Here is an 18,028-nt window from a genome sequence, read left to right as displayed (position 1 = left end):
TTCAATTTCTCCTCTTACTCGTTTACTTTATATTTATCTTTGTAATTTTAGAATGGAATAAATAAATCAAATGAAAAAAAAAATGAAAAAGAACTACAAATGTAAAAATACAAGCTGAAATGGCTATTCGGAGAATATATGGATGGTATATATTTGATGGTGTAATTCCACTAAGGTTGTGTAGAGTTGTTAATCAACCCTGGATAGTGAGCTATTTGCTTGTAAACTGGCAGAAAAATTAATTATCTAATAATTCTTGACACCTCATGTTTAATTTGCCATTTGGTAGTGAATGAAAACAGAGTACACGATATGATATTGTTCATCAGTAGCAATTAAATATTTGGTGATTTCTACCGTAATGAAATTGTACATTATGTGGCTTCATGTTCTATTTTCTGGGTGTAACATAGAAGGACACATGGTCTGGTGTATAATTTACTAATAACATAGAAATACAATTGAATTTGACCTCATTGAGAATTTCCTACATTGTGTGATCTTCTAGATTCCCAATTGTTTTGAACTATTTTGAAATATTCACTCAACATTACCAGAAAAAAACTAGAAGTAGCTGAGTTCTCTCATATTAAATGCTGGACAAACTAATTGGAACTTTGATATACATTATATATTCTGGCTTTAGCAATACTCACATCTGGTATTAAAGGCCATCTCTAAGCATAAGCCAGTTCATATATAATATATGTATCATAAATTGTTCAATATTCTTAAGTATCTCCTTCCACCATTCTTTGTCCAAGGCAATTTGCTCATTAAAAATTCTCAGTTACTTCTAAGAGGGTCTTCCAATTTATAGCCAGGAGATTCCGATCTCTGCTCATAACAAAGAGTAGTTGTTGTACATTGCATTTCATAAACTGAAGTAAATATGACTCTTGTTTACTTTTAAACCAGAGTCAAACATTTTGCATATTGATTTTATTAGGCAATCTTTCAGGGTTTCGCCATCCATAACAATGACATTCTTGGCTTCAATGATGATTTCATGGAGATTGTTCTTACTTGGGTCTGTAACCAGCTCAGCTGGGGAGCCCCCAAAATTTCCGTTTTCTCTTGAACAAAAAGAAAGCATTTTGTTACTTGCACCTTCGTCTATCCCTGTTGATGCATTATTTCAATGTACTTGTCTTTTACTAGTTGTTAATATTCTAGGCCATCTTTCATGGTATGTGGCTGATAGTCTTTGTTACACTGCGGTACACTTCTTTGATAATTTTATTGGTGATTTCACTGATGAATCAGCTTTGTGATTGCGTCCTACCCTGTAAAGCATTGATGCTGTCACTATACCGAACCCTTGTTTGCACCATTCTTGGCGAGTAGATGGTGGTCTTGTTTGATACTCTGATTAGCATCTTTTGAACTGAAGGATTTGTCTTATTCTCTCGCACCGATTGTTAATTCATTAAGAGAGATCGGATGTTCTCTAACTTGAGAAGACTGAAGTCGTCAGCGGAAAATGAATCAGCCGTAGGAAATTTGTTTACGTTTGGATGTTCTGTTGCAATGTTCCCGATATCCGGAGCAATTTTTAAATTTACTTCCGTGTGTTCTTTCGAGTGTTTGCTTCTGTTTTTGTTTTACTTCTTTAAGCTACTTTAGCTTTAGTAAAGCTGTTCTTCGAGTCAGGATCGTAGATTTTTAAAATTTTCATTTCATTCAGATTCTTTTTCCTAAATCGACCATGAATAAAGTTCACTTAAGCAATAAAAATGGTGAGAACATGTCGTTTTTTCGCATATTAGAGATCGAGACAATCGAAGGATGGCAAACACATCTTTCCAAAAGTTCCTTGATTTTGCCACTGTAATTTATACGGCGACTTTTAAGCCAGAATTTCAATTGGCTGAGTGTCAATATTTCAATCTCTTCTTCGCTCACACTGACGTCGGGAATATCATCAGAAGAGAGATTGACTTCACTTCCTCGTTCGCCATGTTGCTTTGAATATTTACCGCGAGGGCTATTAAGCCTCGTTTCGGTGCAACTTCCGGGTTTTTTTCTGGAATCGGTGTAAGCGTTATGCGCCGTGACGTCATAGTGAATTCAGTAGCGTGTCAGCTGATTGTTGACTCCCTCTTCTCGATCGTGGTATGAAATAATTTTGGAATCGATTTTTCCGCATGTAAAGATGGTTAGGATGCTCAGTCGCCGTGGCTGTAGCCCATTATCTTTTGTTAGACATCTTCGCTTTCGGGTATTCGCTATTTTGTTGGGCATTGTAAGTCTGACATCCTTGGCGCTTGTGTTTCGCAAATCGATGAGTCTCAATTCAGCTTTCAAACTTCGATCGCCTTTCTTGTCTGAGGAAATTAAAGATGGTTTAGTCAAGGATAATGTCAGAAACAGTATCAAAGGAGTAGAAGATCTAGATGTCATGAAAACTGATGTTGCAAACAGCAGCGCTGCTTGCAGACTTCCTGTTCTAGATCCATTTCACTCCAGCGTAATTCATTTTACGAAAGATCTCGGCAAACTGCGCTGCAGCGGCGTGAGTTATTCAAGCTTCGAAAACAACGTGCTTCGGGTCGAAGGAGAAGGTGTCATTTCGGCACAGTACAGAAAAATCGATAGGACTCCAGGAAAGGATTTTGGTGTTGTGCTTTCTGATCCAGTTGCAGTACAAAATACAGGCGAACGTACAGGTACGTTGTTAATTAACTATTAAGCCCTCGCGTTGCAATGTTGCGAAATATTTAGTGGAGTTAGGTTAGCCAGGCTGCCTTTATTACAGTGTGCTATGCTACAATGTGGAAGGAAACTAAAAATAGAAGATAGAAACTAAAGAAATTGCCAGGGCTTGAAGTTAGAAAATATGTTCTGTACATCTTTTGGATTAAATTCGATACTCGCCGTCACGAATTATACACGTGCCGTCACGGACATGCTTGTTTTCAGCTAGATTCAGTTTCCCAGTCTAGATTTCATCTTATATTGCCCAAACAAAGTAATTAAGCCGCACATAACAATCGTTAGCAAAGTGGCGAAGAGGACTTGCTTCAGTATGTGTGTTTAAGATGAATCCTGCTCGGAATAATGTTTCGACGATTAAGGCCCAGTTCAGACGCCGAACTTTTCATGAGCCGAACCTCATACGCTGAATTCAGTACATGAAAAGTTCGGCGTCTGAATCAGTTAAGAACGGCTATTTGAATTTGGAACGGCTCAGCCGTTCTTCCCGCCCAGCTCAGCCGGGAATTTCGGCTTTGGAACGGCTTTGATTCGGACGTCGAACTTTTCATGTGCCGAACCTACTGCATACACCTTGCCTGAAAACCGCTGATGTTTCGATGTGTTTTGGTTCAAACTAAATTAAGTTCGGTCGTTTAAGTTCGACGTCTGAATCAATAGGTGTACTTTTGATAATTTGGGTCGGTCCAAATTCGAATTAAGTTCGGCTCATGAAAAGTTCGGCGTCTGAACTGGGCCTAACACAACATACGGTTGCTTTGATAGATCTTTCGGTAACAGATAACACTTAGGTAGAGCTTCTATCCGTAAACCGTTGTCTTCTGACCTAGAGAGGCATGAAACAACTCATCTAAGCAATACTAGAAGCTACTAGTCTGGGTTCTGAGTGTGAAAATCCAGTTCTTTAGCACCAAGCAAAGCACGCGGATTGTTTCCCAGTCGCGCGGATGGCCAGAATTGATCTTCTTCGTAAACATGCTATTTTTCGTAAACTGCTAAACCTAAATGGCCATGGTATCGAAAGACTTTTCTAAACAAATGGAAAAACTTTCAACTGAAGTTGTTCCGCCGAAAAATGTGACACAGTTGTAACATGGTCTGACTGTGCCCGCGTGTTAGCTCGATTTCGGCCGCTCTCTTTTCCCGAAACAGCGGCTGGTAATCGAGCCTACCCACCTGTCAGGGCGCAATAAAACATGGTTCATATATTCTTTACTCAAGCAAATTGCTCAGAAGTTTCGCCCACTGCAAAACCTGAATAATTCTCTGAATCGCTTGATATTTCTAAATAAGTGTAGAATACTCTCAGGTAGTCTGAATATAAAGCTAGTCTTTCCGTCGAAATGGTTTCGGACTGTGAGTCATTCGACCAAACATTTACTATTTGTCGACTTCCCAGGGATTTTTATATATAGTATGCTCAAACGCGGAAAATTCGTTTGGCTCGGCAGTGGATAAAAAAGACGAGGAATAATCTTTATATATATACCTTAAGGCCTAGGGCTATAGATTTATTTGCTCGTTTGGCTCGGCAGGGGATAAAAGAACGAGGAATATAATCTATGTATGTGTTCATCACGAGCTAGTCTCCTCCGCAGCCGTTTCTTGGGATGTCACACAACGCTGCCCCCAAAGAAACGGCTGCTCACATCCGAACAACAGTCTTTTGTGTCTGTGGTTTGTTTGCGCTCTGTTGAACAGACCAATCACATCATAGCAAAGTGTGAATGACGTAAGTTTTCGTGCGAAATGGCCTGCGGTGCGAACACGCGAGGGATTTCTGGCTTTTGTTTCACGCCGCACGTCGCCAAAAATAGGCGGTGCTCGCAGACTACCATCATGACAGACGAAAACAAAAGATAAATGAAAGCCTTAAGTACAAGTGCTTCATGTGCTCATCGCTATGTTCAGCTAATGAGAGAATATATATTTTCTGGAAATGTCAAATTGTAAGCGTCAATCAAGGGCTAGCCTGCAGTACAGGCGGATTAGTGGGCTCTAGTGCGATACACGAGCGCGTGCGAAGCGCGAGGCGAGAAAAATCCGCTTGTAGTCACACCACTGTTTATGCTATACCGCCCCCTTGAAATGATTGGCATGAAAGAATGAGAGAGAACAAAGCAATTCTATTTACTGGCGCCAAAAATGTCTCAAATAACCAATTTACAAATGCATACATGACGCAATACAGTCAACAGACGTGAACATCTAAATTTAGCTAAATTTAGCTAAATTTAAATCATGTGCCGAAACGAACAAAGGAGGTTTAATTAAACCTAACTATCGAGCTCAGGAGACGAAAAGCTCGAACAAATTCAGGATGGAAGAAACATAACTTTGACGACACAGAACGGATCTCAAAGACTACAGCAGTCTCTGGCGACGCCGGATAAAGCTAAATATGATCCGTGGTGAAAAGCCATATAGCTTAACACAGTTTTAATGTAACAACCGGGCACGGCATCACAATATAGAATGCAAGTAATCAACATTGATGCTCACCGACTTTGTCCCTCCGGAGCGAATAATTAGAGATACATTTCTGCAAAAAAACACTTACATTTCTGCAATAGAAATGAGGCAAGACAAACCACATTACTCGGCACATGGCAAATTAAATAGGTGTCAAACTCTACAAAGCGATAGATAACAGCTGAAATTAAACTATGCAGAGCTCTGACCTCTAACAGTCTATCGGCTCTACTCTACTTTTACAAAAATTATCCTGATAACACAGCATTAAGTGCCCTTCAAAAACAAGTGAAGAGCAAAACAAAAGATTGAGAGGCTGGAATTTATGAGAGAACGGCAAATGTGGAAATGTCACGAGCCGTAGGAGTCCGTGTAGGCCTGTAACCCGAGTCAAACACATTTTGTTTTTTCTCGCGTCTGACGTCATGTGGCTTAAAGCAACCAATCAACAAAAACCGTTCGCCAGGCGAACGGTTGGAAGAGCATAAGCAATGGTGCGACTAAAGGCGGATTTTCTCGCCTCGCGCTTCGCGCGCGCTCATGTATCACGCTAGAGCCCGCTAATCCGCCTGTATTGCAGGCTATATAATTTATGAGGTGATTTGTTTTTATATGGGGTCACGCAACTCTTTTACAAATTATCCTTATGACTTATTTTTTTTCTGTTTTTTGTTCTGTAAATCTGCCATTAAATTGTAATAAATACAAGGAAACGTAGATCCAAGTATACTGCACCTCCCTTAAAGTATATCACGGACATTTTGCGGGCCTTTTTTATCGTGTCTATTTCGTTGCTGTTACTCGTTATCAAGTTGTCAATAAAACGTAAATTGAGTGATTACTTGCACATAAAAATGCCATTCATTGACTTCCAGGGGAGTTTAAAGGAAACCTGTGTACAGCGGTCACCCTGTATATAACGGTCACCTGGCCCTTTCCCAAGGGTGACCGTTATATACAAGTTTAACTGTACCCGACACCACTCCAGCCGTTTTGTGAGCCCGCGTTCCTTCCCCCACATTAGGCTGATTTAGCAAGAGAACGGGAACGTCACTTGACGACGGCGCGCGCAGTACAAATACCCAAATATGGTCAAATTAGAACGGAATCCAGGTTATTCCGCGCACCCTGCAGTCGTCATCCGACCATATTTGGGTATTTGTACTGCGCGCGCCGTCGTCAAGTGACGTTCCCGTTCTCTTGCTAAATCAGCCTATTACACGAGGCCACCGTGCGCGCCTAGTTTCATCAAATCGAGAACGCTTCGCATACTACCGACACATTTCGTACTTTTTTGAAATTCCTTGTATGTATACACGCGGGGAATCTTAGGGTGCCTCCTCGGGTTTTGGCCTCTGGAGCCAGTTGCGCGTGACAACAACACGATTTTCACGTTAAAATATGCCGGATAACCAAACTTTTGTCGTGCCTTGGCAAGCCTTTTGTAGCATATTTCAAACCTGTTGTGTATGATGAATAATGTATAAATTTAACATGACTCTGACGCTTTCTGCCGAAGATTGCAAATTTTTTTTGGACTCCTTCGTGTGATAATTCCCACAAAAGACTTGATACAAAGAAGAACATATACCGTAAACTGTCGCTTTAAGCCCCTCCCGCCGGCTTAAAAAGCCCCCACCGGTATAGTCCCATCTAACTGTAAGCCAAAACATACATCCAGTTATATGCCCCCCTCGGATATAAGACCCCGCCCTCCAGCTTTTCTAGTTTTGAATTCGTTTTATTACGATATTAATAGTAAATGATGTTGATTTAGTAAGTGTTAAATGTATTCTTATCTACATTTGCAGCTGTAACTGGTTTCGAAACGGGTTTTTATTCCGGTTGTAAGCCCCCTCAGATATAAGCCCCTCCGTTTATAAGCTCATCTAAAAGCCCTTACGAAGTCGTATAAGCCCAGGGGCCCATTTCTCGAAAGTCCAGAAACGTTTTCGAACCCCGAAAGCTCCAGTAAAATCTCAAACCTTACGATTACAGAGCCGCTTTATTCACATGTTCTTTTAAGAACAGAGGTTCCACTCATACAAGAGGTTTCAGGCGTATACACTCCTCCGTTTTTAAATACAGATGAACTAAAACTGGCTTTACGGGCCCGAAATGTTTCCGGGGCTTTCGAGAAACGGGCCCCAGGGCTTATAAGCTGCAGTTTACCGTAGGCGATTTGCAGAAAGCCTTGGTGTCATGTTGAAATTGTGACATATCGAACGTCGGTTATTCGATCACTTAGTACTTGAATTTTTTTTTTTTGAGTTTTTTTTCGAACTGTTTCAATAGATGTTCATTTAATTCTACGATTCAGGTATCCTTTTTTTGGCGTTTTAGCGCTTCGTCATACTATTTGAGCGACTTGCGTCTAACGGTCTTTGGAGCGTAAGTTCGAATAGGCCTCATACGATGGCTCCGAGGCTTTCAGTACACAATTACAAATTTTTTAAGTTTCTTTTGTCCCCCAGTTCCCAAACAAGGCTTCGATACAAAGAAAACACCTCCAAACATAGAAGTTTGTCCTGAAAGCCTTGGAGCCATGATAGAGTATTGGCCTATTGTTTCGCTTGTAGGAAACTGCATCAAGTGACGTCATTGTGGCGATAATTTTTCCTCGTTCAGTGACTGATTGTTTTGGTTTCAGAGGGGGAATTTGTCGGCAAATATTTCATCTAGCAGAGCTTGTCTCTTCGGGGCCAGAACCAATAATTATCATTAATGATCGTATGCTTAATTGCGTGCCTAGCTATGCCTCGCTACCAGTCTTCACCATTCGGCTAATGGCACTCTGCCTCGTCCTCAGGCTCCTCCTTGGATGGACCACTTTACCTCTTGTGCCGCATGACCATCACACCCCTCGCTCCTTACTTCCCGCCCTTAACCGTCGAAATGCATCGTCACGTGGTAACTAGCCAGGAGGACTTGTTAATACGAGTACCACTGGTTCATAATCTGATCTAGTCCAGCTTATTCCTTCCTTCATACATTGATTAATTGATTTCTTTGATTGATAGATTCATTCATTCATTTGTTCCTTCGTTTGTTCCTTCGTTTGTTCCTTCGTTTATTGATTCGTTTATTCGTTCATCGATTCGTTTCTTCGTTCATTGATTCGTTCCTTCGTTCCTTCGTTCATTGATTGATTGATTGATTCCATCCTTCGTTCGCTCCCTTGTTCGTTCCTTCGTTTGTTTATTGCTGCGTTTGTGCGTTTCTTCGTCTGTGTTCATTTATGTCATTCATTCATTTAAATTATCAAAACATGGAAAGAAATTAATGGTGTGTGTATGTTTGCTGTGTTTAAATGAGTAGCGCATAAAAATTCCAATTGTTTTCGCAAGTTCGATTTTCGACACCAGTTTGGTGTTATGAACCCAAACTGTTGCTCATTCCTCGTAGTTTATCGATAAACGGTCGACCAGAAGACATTTTTTCCTCCTCCTTTGACATCGAAGATATATTAGGGGTGGACCATTTGATTTTTGAGGGAGGGGGCGGGTGTTTTTGGAAAAAATATATATATATCCTGCAAACATACGTATACCCCCAAAATTCATGTACACACGACCACTGCCGGAAAAAAAATCCACGCACGTTCAGTCAGCCGAAAAAAGCTTGTTGCACCTCTAATAACTATGGTTACACGGAGAAAAAACTAACATGCATACGCAATTGAATCCCGAGAAAAAAATGTCTTTTTCTTTTCTTTTTTTTTTTTTTTTTTGTAGATGTTTTTACTGGAAGTGCATCGGTAGATTACGACTTCATCCGAGTAGATGTCGAAACGTCTTCGGGCGAGACGAAATCAGACGTACATATGCACGTGTTTCCCAAAAAGGAAGTTCTCGAGCGACCAACGAAGCCTGGAGGTATTCCATTGAATGTGGCTCTGATCATGTTCGACTCTACTTCAGCTGCTAATTTTAGAAGAAAAATGCCAAACACTTTGGAATATCTGACCAAGAATCTCGATTCATTGTTAATGGAAGGTAAACCCCTTTACACTCTTTTTATCGGAACCTAAAGCAAACCACGTCGGCAACAACAATGAAAACGTAACCAAACACAAGGTTTGATGAGAAGAACAATGGCTATGCGCGTACGTTATAAATCTTTGCACGTAATCATTTCGTAACCGTCCTCTGCGACGAAAACGACAACTTATAATGACCAAGGTCTGTGTACTTTGAGGAATGTGATCCACGGCAGCTAAGTTTTTGTATTTCTTTTTTTCGGATTATTCAACGAATGATCGTAGCTATTTTGTGAAACGGCAAAACTGTTCTGACCGGGGAAGGTACCCCCTGGTTAATTTTTGCTTGCACGGCGGTGACTTTTGATTGTTTGATTGACAGGTGAGACGATCGTGGGAGATGGAACCACCGCTCAACTGTGCGCAATGCTTACTGGGGTCGACGAGAGAAAGCAACCGGAAGCTCGGCGGAGAATAAGTTCTTCTAAACCCGTGGACAGCTGGAGGTGGATTTTTAAAAACTATAAAGAAAAGGGATACGCTACCATGTTCTCGGAAGACTCGCCTTACTTGGCATCGTTCAATTATCGTTTGCACGGTTTTCAAGATCCGCCGACGGATCATTACGCCCGCCCATTTTGGATCGAGACTGATAAACTTATAAAGTCACATTGTGTTAACAACCGACCATCTCATGACATGTCTTTGAAATACCTGTTGAGTTTCTTCCGCAGATACAAAGACAGACCAAAGTTTGGGTTCTCATCCCACGCCGTAATTTCACACAACGACATAAACACCATCGGCTACGCAGATGAATATCTAAAAGCGTTTTTGGAAACGTTTAAGGAAGAATCATTCCTGAACAACACTATACTGATTATTTTCGCCGACCACGGAGCGCGGTTTTCAGAGTTGAGGAAAACAATTCAAGGTAAACTGGAAGAGAGGTTTCCATTCATGTCAATCACGACACCCAAATGGTTTCGTGAGAAGCACGCAGACCTCTACAACAACCTCGTGCATAACTCCCACGTTCTAACATCGCCATTTGATGTTTATGCTACGTTGCGCCACATCTTGTCATACCCACAATACCCCAGCGAGATTATAACCGGTCAAAGCTTGTTTACCCGGATTGACGAGAGAAATCGCACTTGTGCTATCGCTGGCGTAGAAGATCATTGGTGTCCATGCCTTGATTTGGAACCTGTGTCAATTGATGAGCCGGCAGTTAAAGAATCAGCGGCAGCTGTACTGGGATACATCAACGATCTGACGTCAAAGAGTGATGAATTATTAAAGTTGTGTCAGCGGTTAGTTTTGAAGGAGATAAAGACCGCGTTCCGTGAGATGCCTAAAGAAGCCATGCAAAGGTTTCGAGACACGAAGCACCCTGCAAACGATGAATGCGATTCCTGCGTGGCAGTGATGGGTGATAAAGCTGAGAACACTCTCGTTAGAGACACATTGTATCAGCTTCAAATTCTCACATCTCCGAATGAAGGATTTTATGAGGCCTCTGTTAGAATGACGAAAGGTGTTTTTCTAATTGTAGGGGATATCAGTCGAATTGACGCTTACAAAGACCAGCCATATTGTATAATGGAAAGGTATCCTCTTTTGCGTAAATATTGTTACTGTCGTCCAAGATCGGTGTAATAGAAAACATGTGCGAGCTGTAATTTTTTCTTCTGGGATAACCATGGCATAAGTGCTTGTGATTTTGTAGGGAGGTTTTTTTTTTTTTTTTTTTTTTTGCACTATTGTCCACGGCCACGAAAACGCGCGCCATGAAACAAAGAGATGCATTGCATGAACAACTGTGACGAACCCCACTGTTCAACAGTTTGTACAGATCAAATACTTGTGACATTTTGCACGAAGAAAAACTGGAACACGATAGCTGTTTAGGGAAATGTTCGGAATCGTACCTAATATCGTCAATTGTGGATTTTAAGCTGCACGTTAAGAACTATTAGGCCATATAAAGCCTGAATTTTAGACGTCTACTCTGTTCGTCTCACCACAGAGTCGCCTTCGTGAATGTGTACGTGGAATGAACGAGTTACAGCACTTAGAAACAAAGCCGAGCTAGTTTACTAACTTATACGTTACTTTAATCAAGGATAGATCAATTTAATGTATTTAATTACGCGGGCCTCCACTCTCCTTCCTGTTAGCTCAAGGAGTCTCTGGCTTGCCGGCTCTAGGTAGAATTGCTGTCGAAATAGTTTAATTTATCATATATATTTAATTGAGGTAAACTTGGTAACAACTCGATAATTTTGCCGCACACGACCTGCTTTTCACTAAGAATGAGCCCTGGATCTGAAATAGACAAGTAGACGTCGGATGGTATCTCGAATAAACAGGAGCGTTTAATTAAACCCGAGCTTACAGAGTTTATTTCAACCGAACGTTTGTTCGGAGCCCGACGCTTAATCGAGAAAATACAGTTCACCTCAAATAAACAAGAAAATCGGTTTTTCAATGAACTCTAAATAAAAAATGTAGTAAAAACGCCGGGACACGTCAGTGTTAAAAACGCGCCACGGTAATTAAATTACGGTAATAAACACATGCAACAGTTTGCTCCTACGCTGACTTTGTTGTCTGCAGGCTCATTTCTGCATTACTTTGGGTGAATACCGACCAGAAAAACCCGCGACTAGGTATCGCTAAAATTCTGAGGCAAATACCTGATGCAGTAGGTCATTTCCGGGTTACCTGCTACCTCTTTTTGACAACGAGTCCTCTTGCAAAACCTATCATTTAAAGATGACTGATTTGCATGAAAATGAACCTGTATTGGGAACACATCTTCAAATGAATGGTTTCAGACGAAGACTTGTTTTTTTTGACACAGAGGTAAAAGGCACCTCGGCGGGGAGGGGTGGGGGAAGGGTGGAGACTGGCTTATTTCAATCTTTTCTCACCAAAAAAAAAAATTCTTAACCTGTAATAATCAAACTTTGAGGCTTTTCCTATAAATGATCAGGGAGCATTTTAGTGTGTCAATTGTTGGTCACGCGACTTGACGTTTCTATGGCAACCATGTTTTCAAAGGGTGGTTCACACAAATTTGAAGACGAATTTTCTGTTTTAGTTCAAATTTGGACTTAACGACGATTTTATACCAAAATCTTCACATTTCTTATAAACATATTTTTCTGATTTTGTGGAATCAATATTGGACTAGCCTCTTCTTGGCCTCCAATTAATTAGGGTGCGCAGCGCGATAAAACGGCGGGGCGAAAAAAGGAGTTGTAGCAAGAGGCTTGGTGCGAGGCTTCGCAGCAAGCTAGAATCGAGGTTCCAGCGCCGCGCTCCTCGCCTATTTTTTCGTGCGCCAGTTTTCGCGCTCCGCCCCATTTTGGCATTTGCGACGTCATGATTGATCCGTGACTATCACTACAGCAAACAAGCTCGGATATACGCAACTTACCATGGGAGTTTGATGACCTTTGATTGGATACCTTTGGAGACATATGGGGGGCAATTTGTGCCCACCTCCTTTCCCTCTCCCTCGCCCCGCCACCAAAAAAAAAGGCTCATGACGGAAAAAGAAGCAAATGTAACTCCAACGACGCGCTCTAGCTTCTGGCAGCTAGAAAATAGAAAAGTGGAGGCGCGGTGGCCTCATGGTTAGTCCACTCGACTCCGGATCGAGCGACCCGGATTCAAGCCCTGGCCGGGAACATTGTGTTGTGTTCTTAGGCAAGACACTTTACTCACACAGTGCCTCTCCTCCACTCAGATGTATAAATGAGTACCGGCGAATTTAATGCTGGGGGTAACCCTGCGATGGACTAGCATCCCATCCAGGGGAGTAGAAATATTACTAGTGGCTTCATGCTACAGAAACCGGGATAAGCTCCGGCCTGGTGGGCCGCTTGTTTGGAGACTTTAGCCAAGACTAGTATTAATCGTAGATTAAAGAGTGCGTTCGAGTTTTGGTAGGCTTGGTATGTTACAAAAACAAAAATTCTAGGGACAGCATTTTGTGCCTGAGCTGTTAGGTGGGCATGAAATTGGTCTGCCTTCAGCAGGGACGAAAACAAGTGAATTGATCGCAAAGCACATGTATACGAGAAGGTTTGTTCTCGTTTATACATGTATTGTGTAATCTTATACATAAGTCTGTGTTTTATACCCAGTCCGTAGTCCGTAGTCCGTAGTCTGCAGTCCGCAGTCCGCAGTCCACCGTTCCCCGTCCGCCGTCCACCGTCCGCAGTCCGTAGTCCGCAGTCCGTAATGGATGTTTTATACTGACCGTGTAAATCGACACCAACCATGTTTACATGTTCAGTCGGTATGCGGGACGACGTGCTTTTAGTACCAAAACTAGGACAATTATCTTGTTTACGAACACGACTGTGAATCGCCTTGGCTTTGGGGTAACAGCTACAGGGCATTTTCACTTCCGAAACAATGAAACGGTGCACATGTTCGTGTACCAAAGCAACCCTGCGGGAGTTGAACTCATCAGTCGTTGGGTTAAGATTACGTAGTTTGCGCACAAAACTCTTGGCCAGCGAAGTGAAACTCATTTCCTCCTTTGATTTATTCAGCAGAAAGCAGCTTTAGTTTCGGTCGAAGAGAAGAGGGTACACAACACGCAGCCAAACTACAGCTTTCTGTTCGTACGAAAAGTCGTACACATATCGTGGAGACATGTCTACAAGGTTATTAAATGCCATTAACAGTGACTTCGAACTTTAAATAAACAACTTCAGTATCCGCTACAGTCCACAATAAGCCTCCTCGACACTCGAAAGTCCGTAATATTGCGCAACACTAGGAAGAAAGCACATGGACATGACATCATTCGCCCCAGAAGAATTTTTTTGGGGGGGAGTGGGGTGGGGGGGGGGGCAAATGCATAGATAGCTAGGTAGATAAATACACAGTTCTCGAATTTTTATGCATTACGCGATTAGAACTGCGTTCTGTCGAACGCAGTAAGATGAATGTAGATGATGGCAAAAAGTTATCACTGTCGGCAATGTCTTCTGGGATAGCTTTAGCCCAACAGCTTTAGAAACATGTAAATTTAAACTAGTAGTAATCAAAGATCATGAGTGCGTTCGACACCGTCACTTTCATATATATACCTTAAATGAGTTAACTAGCTGACTTTCAACCTCTGTCTGTTGCTAAAATCAACATTTTTCATGAACAACCGAGGTTGTACAGAGACAGATATAGTGTCAAAGTCCACGCCAGTGAAGAGGTCCCCTGTCTAGACTACGATGGCCGATTTGTTGTTCAAAACGTTTCTTGACGGTGCCAGTTTCCGTAGACTCGCAAAAATAGTAGGCCTTCAAAATTTCATGTTTTGACGTAAACTCAGCATGAATTCATTTTCATTCTCATTTTCATGAATTCAAAACGTAAACAAAAGAACAAGCTTAAACTCTGGCCTGTAAGCAATTTTAAAGCTCCCATTTGATTTGCGTTCATGAAAATCTTCTCGTTTGCTCAAAGGGAAATTCGGTTTGGTTTGCACAATTTCATAATTGAGGCTCTGCGTCTATGCCAAGTTTTGTTTGTTATTTTTAATTTACTTTCAATGACCTGAGACTAAAGGGGACCAGAACAACATAATCATTTACATTCATGTAAAATAAATAAACTGTTACTCACTAAGCCGTTTAATTAGCTGAACATTCTTTCTAGGTGATTGTTTACATACCATCATTCTCTAGTTAAATGTGCGGCTTCTGTTTCCATTCATTTAACCCGCTATAACGAACTAGACAACTCAGTAAGATGGTTCTATAACCGCGAATCATGGCCATCTGCTGAGCCACACAACTCGGTAAGTTAAAGTAATATATTTTGGGCACAGAAATCAAAGCCAGCAAAGTGAAACGACACATTTCCTCCATCGATTTATTCCTCACAAAGTAGTGTTGGTTTTTGGTCGAAGACAAGACGGTAGACAACAGGCAGCCGAACTGCACCTTTGTGTTTGTCCCAAAAGTCGTCTACATTTCGAGAAGACATCGATAAATCTTAGCTACAAGGTCATTTAACGCCATAACTTTTACTTCAAACTTCAAACAGGGGTATATGTATAAATAAAAAATTTGCATGAAATTTTTCTATATATATCACAATTTTTTAGCCGAAAACTTTTTCAGTAAACATATATGAAAATTTATCTTTTTATTATACAATGCGGAACTTAGGCCCAGTTCAGAGGCCGAACTTTTCAGGAGGCGAACCAAATACATTGAATTAAGTACATGAAAAGTTCGGCGTCTGAATCAGTTAGGAACGGCTATTTGAATTTGGAACGGCCCAGCCGTTCTTCCCGCCTAGCTCAGCCAGGAATTTCGGCTTTGGAACGGCTTTGATTCAGACGTCGAACTTTTCATGAGCCGAACCTAATGCATAAATCATTGTAACGTATTGTTCAAGTAGTTTTCACTTTGCCTGAAAATCGCTGACATTTCGATGTGATTTGGTTTAAACCAAATAAAGTTCGGCGAATTAAGTTCGACGTCTGAATCAACAGGTGTACTTTTCATAATTTGGGTCGGTCCAAAGTCGAATTAAGTTCGGCTCATGAAAAGTTCGGCGTCTGAACTGGGCCTTAGCCATTAACTAAGGGCTAATTATTTTTCCAAATATTTACAGTTGCCCAATTTAGCCGTAAATTAACTTATAAATTTTTTTCATTTTATGTAGCAATACCCATGTTTAGCCGTAAATTAACGGCTAAATTTGTTCCACGTTATATTCTGATACTCATGTTTAGAAGTTAAGGTTACAGTATACCTTCGGGTCGGCAATTTTCTTCAAATTTGGATTTTTGGGTCAAAATAGTGGTCGAAGAATAATCTCTAATTTCTGAAAAAAAAATTTGAAAAAGGCTAAACATTGGCGGAGAAATGGCGGTTTTATGTTTTCACCGGAAGTAAAAGTTTACCTCTTGATTGACAGCCCTATGGCGCGTATGCAATCAACCGAGACGATTTTCGCGGGAATTACCTATATGGATGTCACGAATTGACTGCTCAGTTGATCAGCATTGTTGTTCTGACTACCCAGCATTTTTGGTATTAGGCATGTCTCTATTAAGTTATAAGTAAACATAGACCACGTTTAAACCATGGACCGGTTCGAAAAAGCGAGAACAGCGAAGAACGAATGAAAATATATCAACGAGTGAAGAAGCGAAAGTTCGCCACGCGGACGAAGCTATAGTTATCGTATAAGGCGGGCAAATATTCGTGGTAAGAGAAAAGAAAGGTTCTGTAAAAATTTCGGAACTTGACAGCAATAACAGGGATGCTGACAGAGACTCTTCTGATGAGTCCGATATCGACGAATCGTCGGACTCATTGAGACCATTTGAAGTATTATCCATGCACAGTTGCCCACACACAGTTGCTCTCGGCGCTTTCTTTTGTTTGTTTCCCTCGCTCAGCCACTCTAACGTTCGTATCCTTTTTAATCTTCCCCATTTTGCCAGACGAGCTTCAAGAAAAACCCGAGCTACAGAAAAATTATCTCTCTGCCTTCGGTTCCTTGAGCGCATTGCGAAAAACAAGAGTTTTTTAGAGATTCGCGCGTAAATTTCACTAGGAGGTTAACGGTAGTAAACTTTCCCTGCACTGATTGGCTTAGTTATCTGAGAACCCAGTTGAAGGCGTTTGTGGGCGGAGTTTGTTTGTGAAGCAGAAAATTTTTCTTAGCGCTGTTTTCTCGAATAAATTTTTTCACTTGAAGCAGACACTTTAAAGAGTTATAACTCAAAGGGAATTTGTTCAGTTGCTCTTAAATTTGGACAGTGGCTAGTTTAACATATAGACTACAAAAGCGTGTCTGGGAATTGTTAATTACGAAATACTTTTTCTTCGAGAGCGATTTTTGTACGATCACTCCACATTTTTTTAATCCTATTTCGAAAATGTTCTGTAACTTTTTACTGCAATTGAATATGCCAAAACGCAGACACGTTTTTTGAGCGCTTTGGGCCCTGAAACCGAGGAAAAAATTAAATTGGCGAAAAACGAAATTCGCTTTGACTTGTAGCTTTCGAAAGGTGATTCGGGCGCTCGCATTTAGTGGTCGTGAAAAATTCGACAATTCATTTTCTTTCAAAATTCTTGGTATAGTTTGATAGCCAGCTTCATAAGCTTTAATTTGATATAGGGATTTAGGTATCTACAGCTTAAACTGCACGCGCTACATCGCTTGCGCGCGAGACACCCCTGAAGGTATACTGTAACCTTAATTCACTGCTAAATTTGTTCCATGTTATGTACTGAGACCCATGTTTAGCTGTAAATTAACGGCTAAATTTGTTCCATGTTATTCGAAGACCCATGTTTAGCCGTAAATTAACGGCTAAATTTCTTCCATGTTATCTGATGAGACCCAGTTTTAGCCGTAAATTAACGGCTAAATTTGTTCTATGTTATTAATTTAGGCCCGTGTTTAGCCGTAAATTAACGGCTAAATTTGTTCTATGGTATTAATTAGACCCATGTTTAGCCGTAAATTAACGACACTTTATAAATTGACACTTTCTAAATAGCTTTCAAGGGTGATGGATTGTTGAACCGGAGGCATCCGATTTGATTTGACATGAAAAGGATGTGGTTCTTTATCTTGGCCGTGATATATGTAGTGGAGGCGCATTCTTCTCGCGAATTGTTCAAAATCCTGCAAGAGTTGTCGCCTAATTATGGTTTTGTTAGTCACGGGCGTTGGGATAAATTTGAGACCCCTTGATAGCACGTTGACTTGGTCGTCAGATAGTTGATGGGTTGAAAGGTTTTTAAGGAATTTTTCATTTAATTCCCTTTCTTTGGCTGCCCGCCTTTTTCCAGAGGTGTTTCTACG

General features: G+C 41.0%; 1 protein-coding gene and 2 long non-coding RNA genes across 3 annotated transcripts in view; 2 read left to right on the top strand and 1 right to left on the bottom strand.

The window, feature by feature from the left end:
• Nucleotides 1-15,751, bottom strand: part of LOC145499316 (uncharacterized) — an 83,068-nt gene extending 67,317 nt beyond the window's left edge. Inside the window, exon 1 of the long non-coding RNA XR_014050915.1 lies at nucleotides 15,400-15,751. This is a non-coding gene — a long non-coding RNA (uncharacterized LOC145499316). The remainder of the gene's footprint in view (nucleotides 1-15,399) is intronic.
• The window catches only part of LOC145499318 (uncharacterized), a 37,129-nt gene extending 19,714 nt beyond the window's left edge, over nucleotides 1-17,415 (top strand). The window contains exons 2-3 of the long non-coding RNA XR_014050916.1: nucleotides 15,939-16,950; nucleotides 16,991-17,415. This is a non-coding gene — a long non-coding RNA (uncharacterized LOC145499318). The remainder of the gene's footprint in view (nucleotides 1-15,938; nucleotides 16,951-16,990) is intronic.
• Nucleotides 1,921-10,891, top strand: LOC145499311 (uncharacterized). Its single transcript, XM_081478816.1, has 3 exons — nucleotides 1,921-2,669; nucleotides 8,922-9,182; nucleotides 9,549-10,891. The coding sequence occupies exons 1-3, from the start codon at nucleotides 2,156-2,158 to the stop codon at nucleotides 10,826-10,828; spliced, it is 2,055 nt and encodes a 684-aa protein (XP_081334942.1). The 5' UTR covers nucleotides 1,921-2,155; the 3' UTR covers nucleotides 10,829-10,891.
• Nucleotides 17,416-18,028: the final 613 nt, after the last annotated feature.

The sequence above is a fragment of the Orbicella franksi genome, chromosome 10 (assembly GCF_964199315.1).
Source record: "Orbicella franksi chromosome 10, jaOrbFran1.1, whole genome shotgun sequence".
Taxonomy (NCBI): domain Eukaryota; kingdom Metazoa; phylum Cnidaria; class Anthozoa; order Scleractinia; family Merulinidae; genus Orbicella; species Orbicella franksi.
This window is presented reverse-complemented; position numbering and strand designations above follow the sequence as displayed.

What these genes read in the sequence shown, in the direction of transcription:
- LOC145499311 (XM_081478816.1), top strand. Translation starts at nt 2,156, where the DNA reads ATGGTTAGGATGCTCAGTCGCCGTGGCTGTAGCCCATTATCTTTTGTT. An exon ending in AAATACAGGCGAACGTACAG is followed by an intron (nt 2,670 to 8,921) that starts GTACGTTGTTAA and finishes TTTTTTTTGTAG; the next exon opens with ATGTTTTTACTGGAAGTGCA. An exon ending in CGATTCATTGTTAATGGAAG is followed by an intron (nt 9,183 to 9,548) that starts GTAAACCCCTTT and finishes TTTGATTGACAG; the next exon opens with GTGAGACGATCGTGGGAGAT.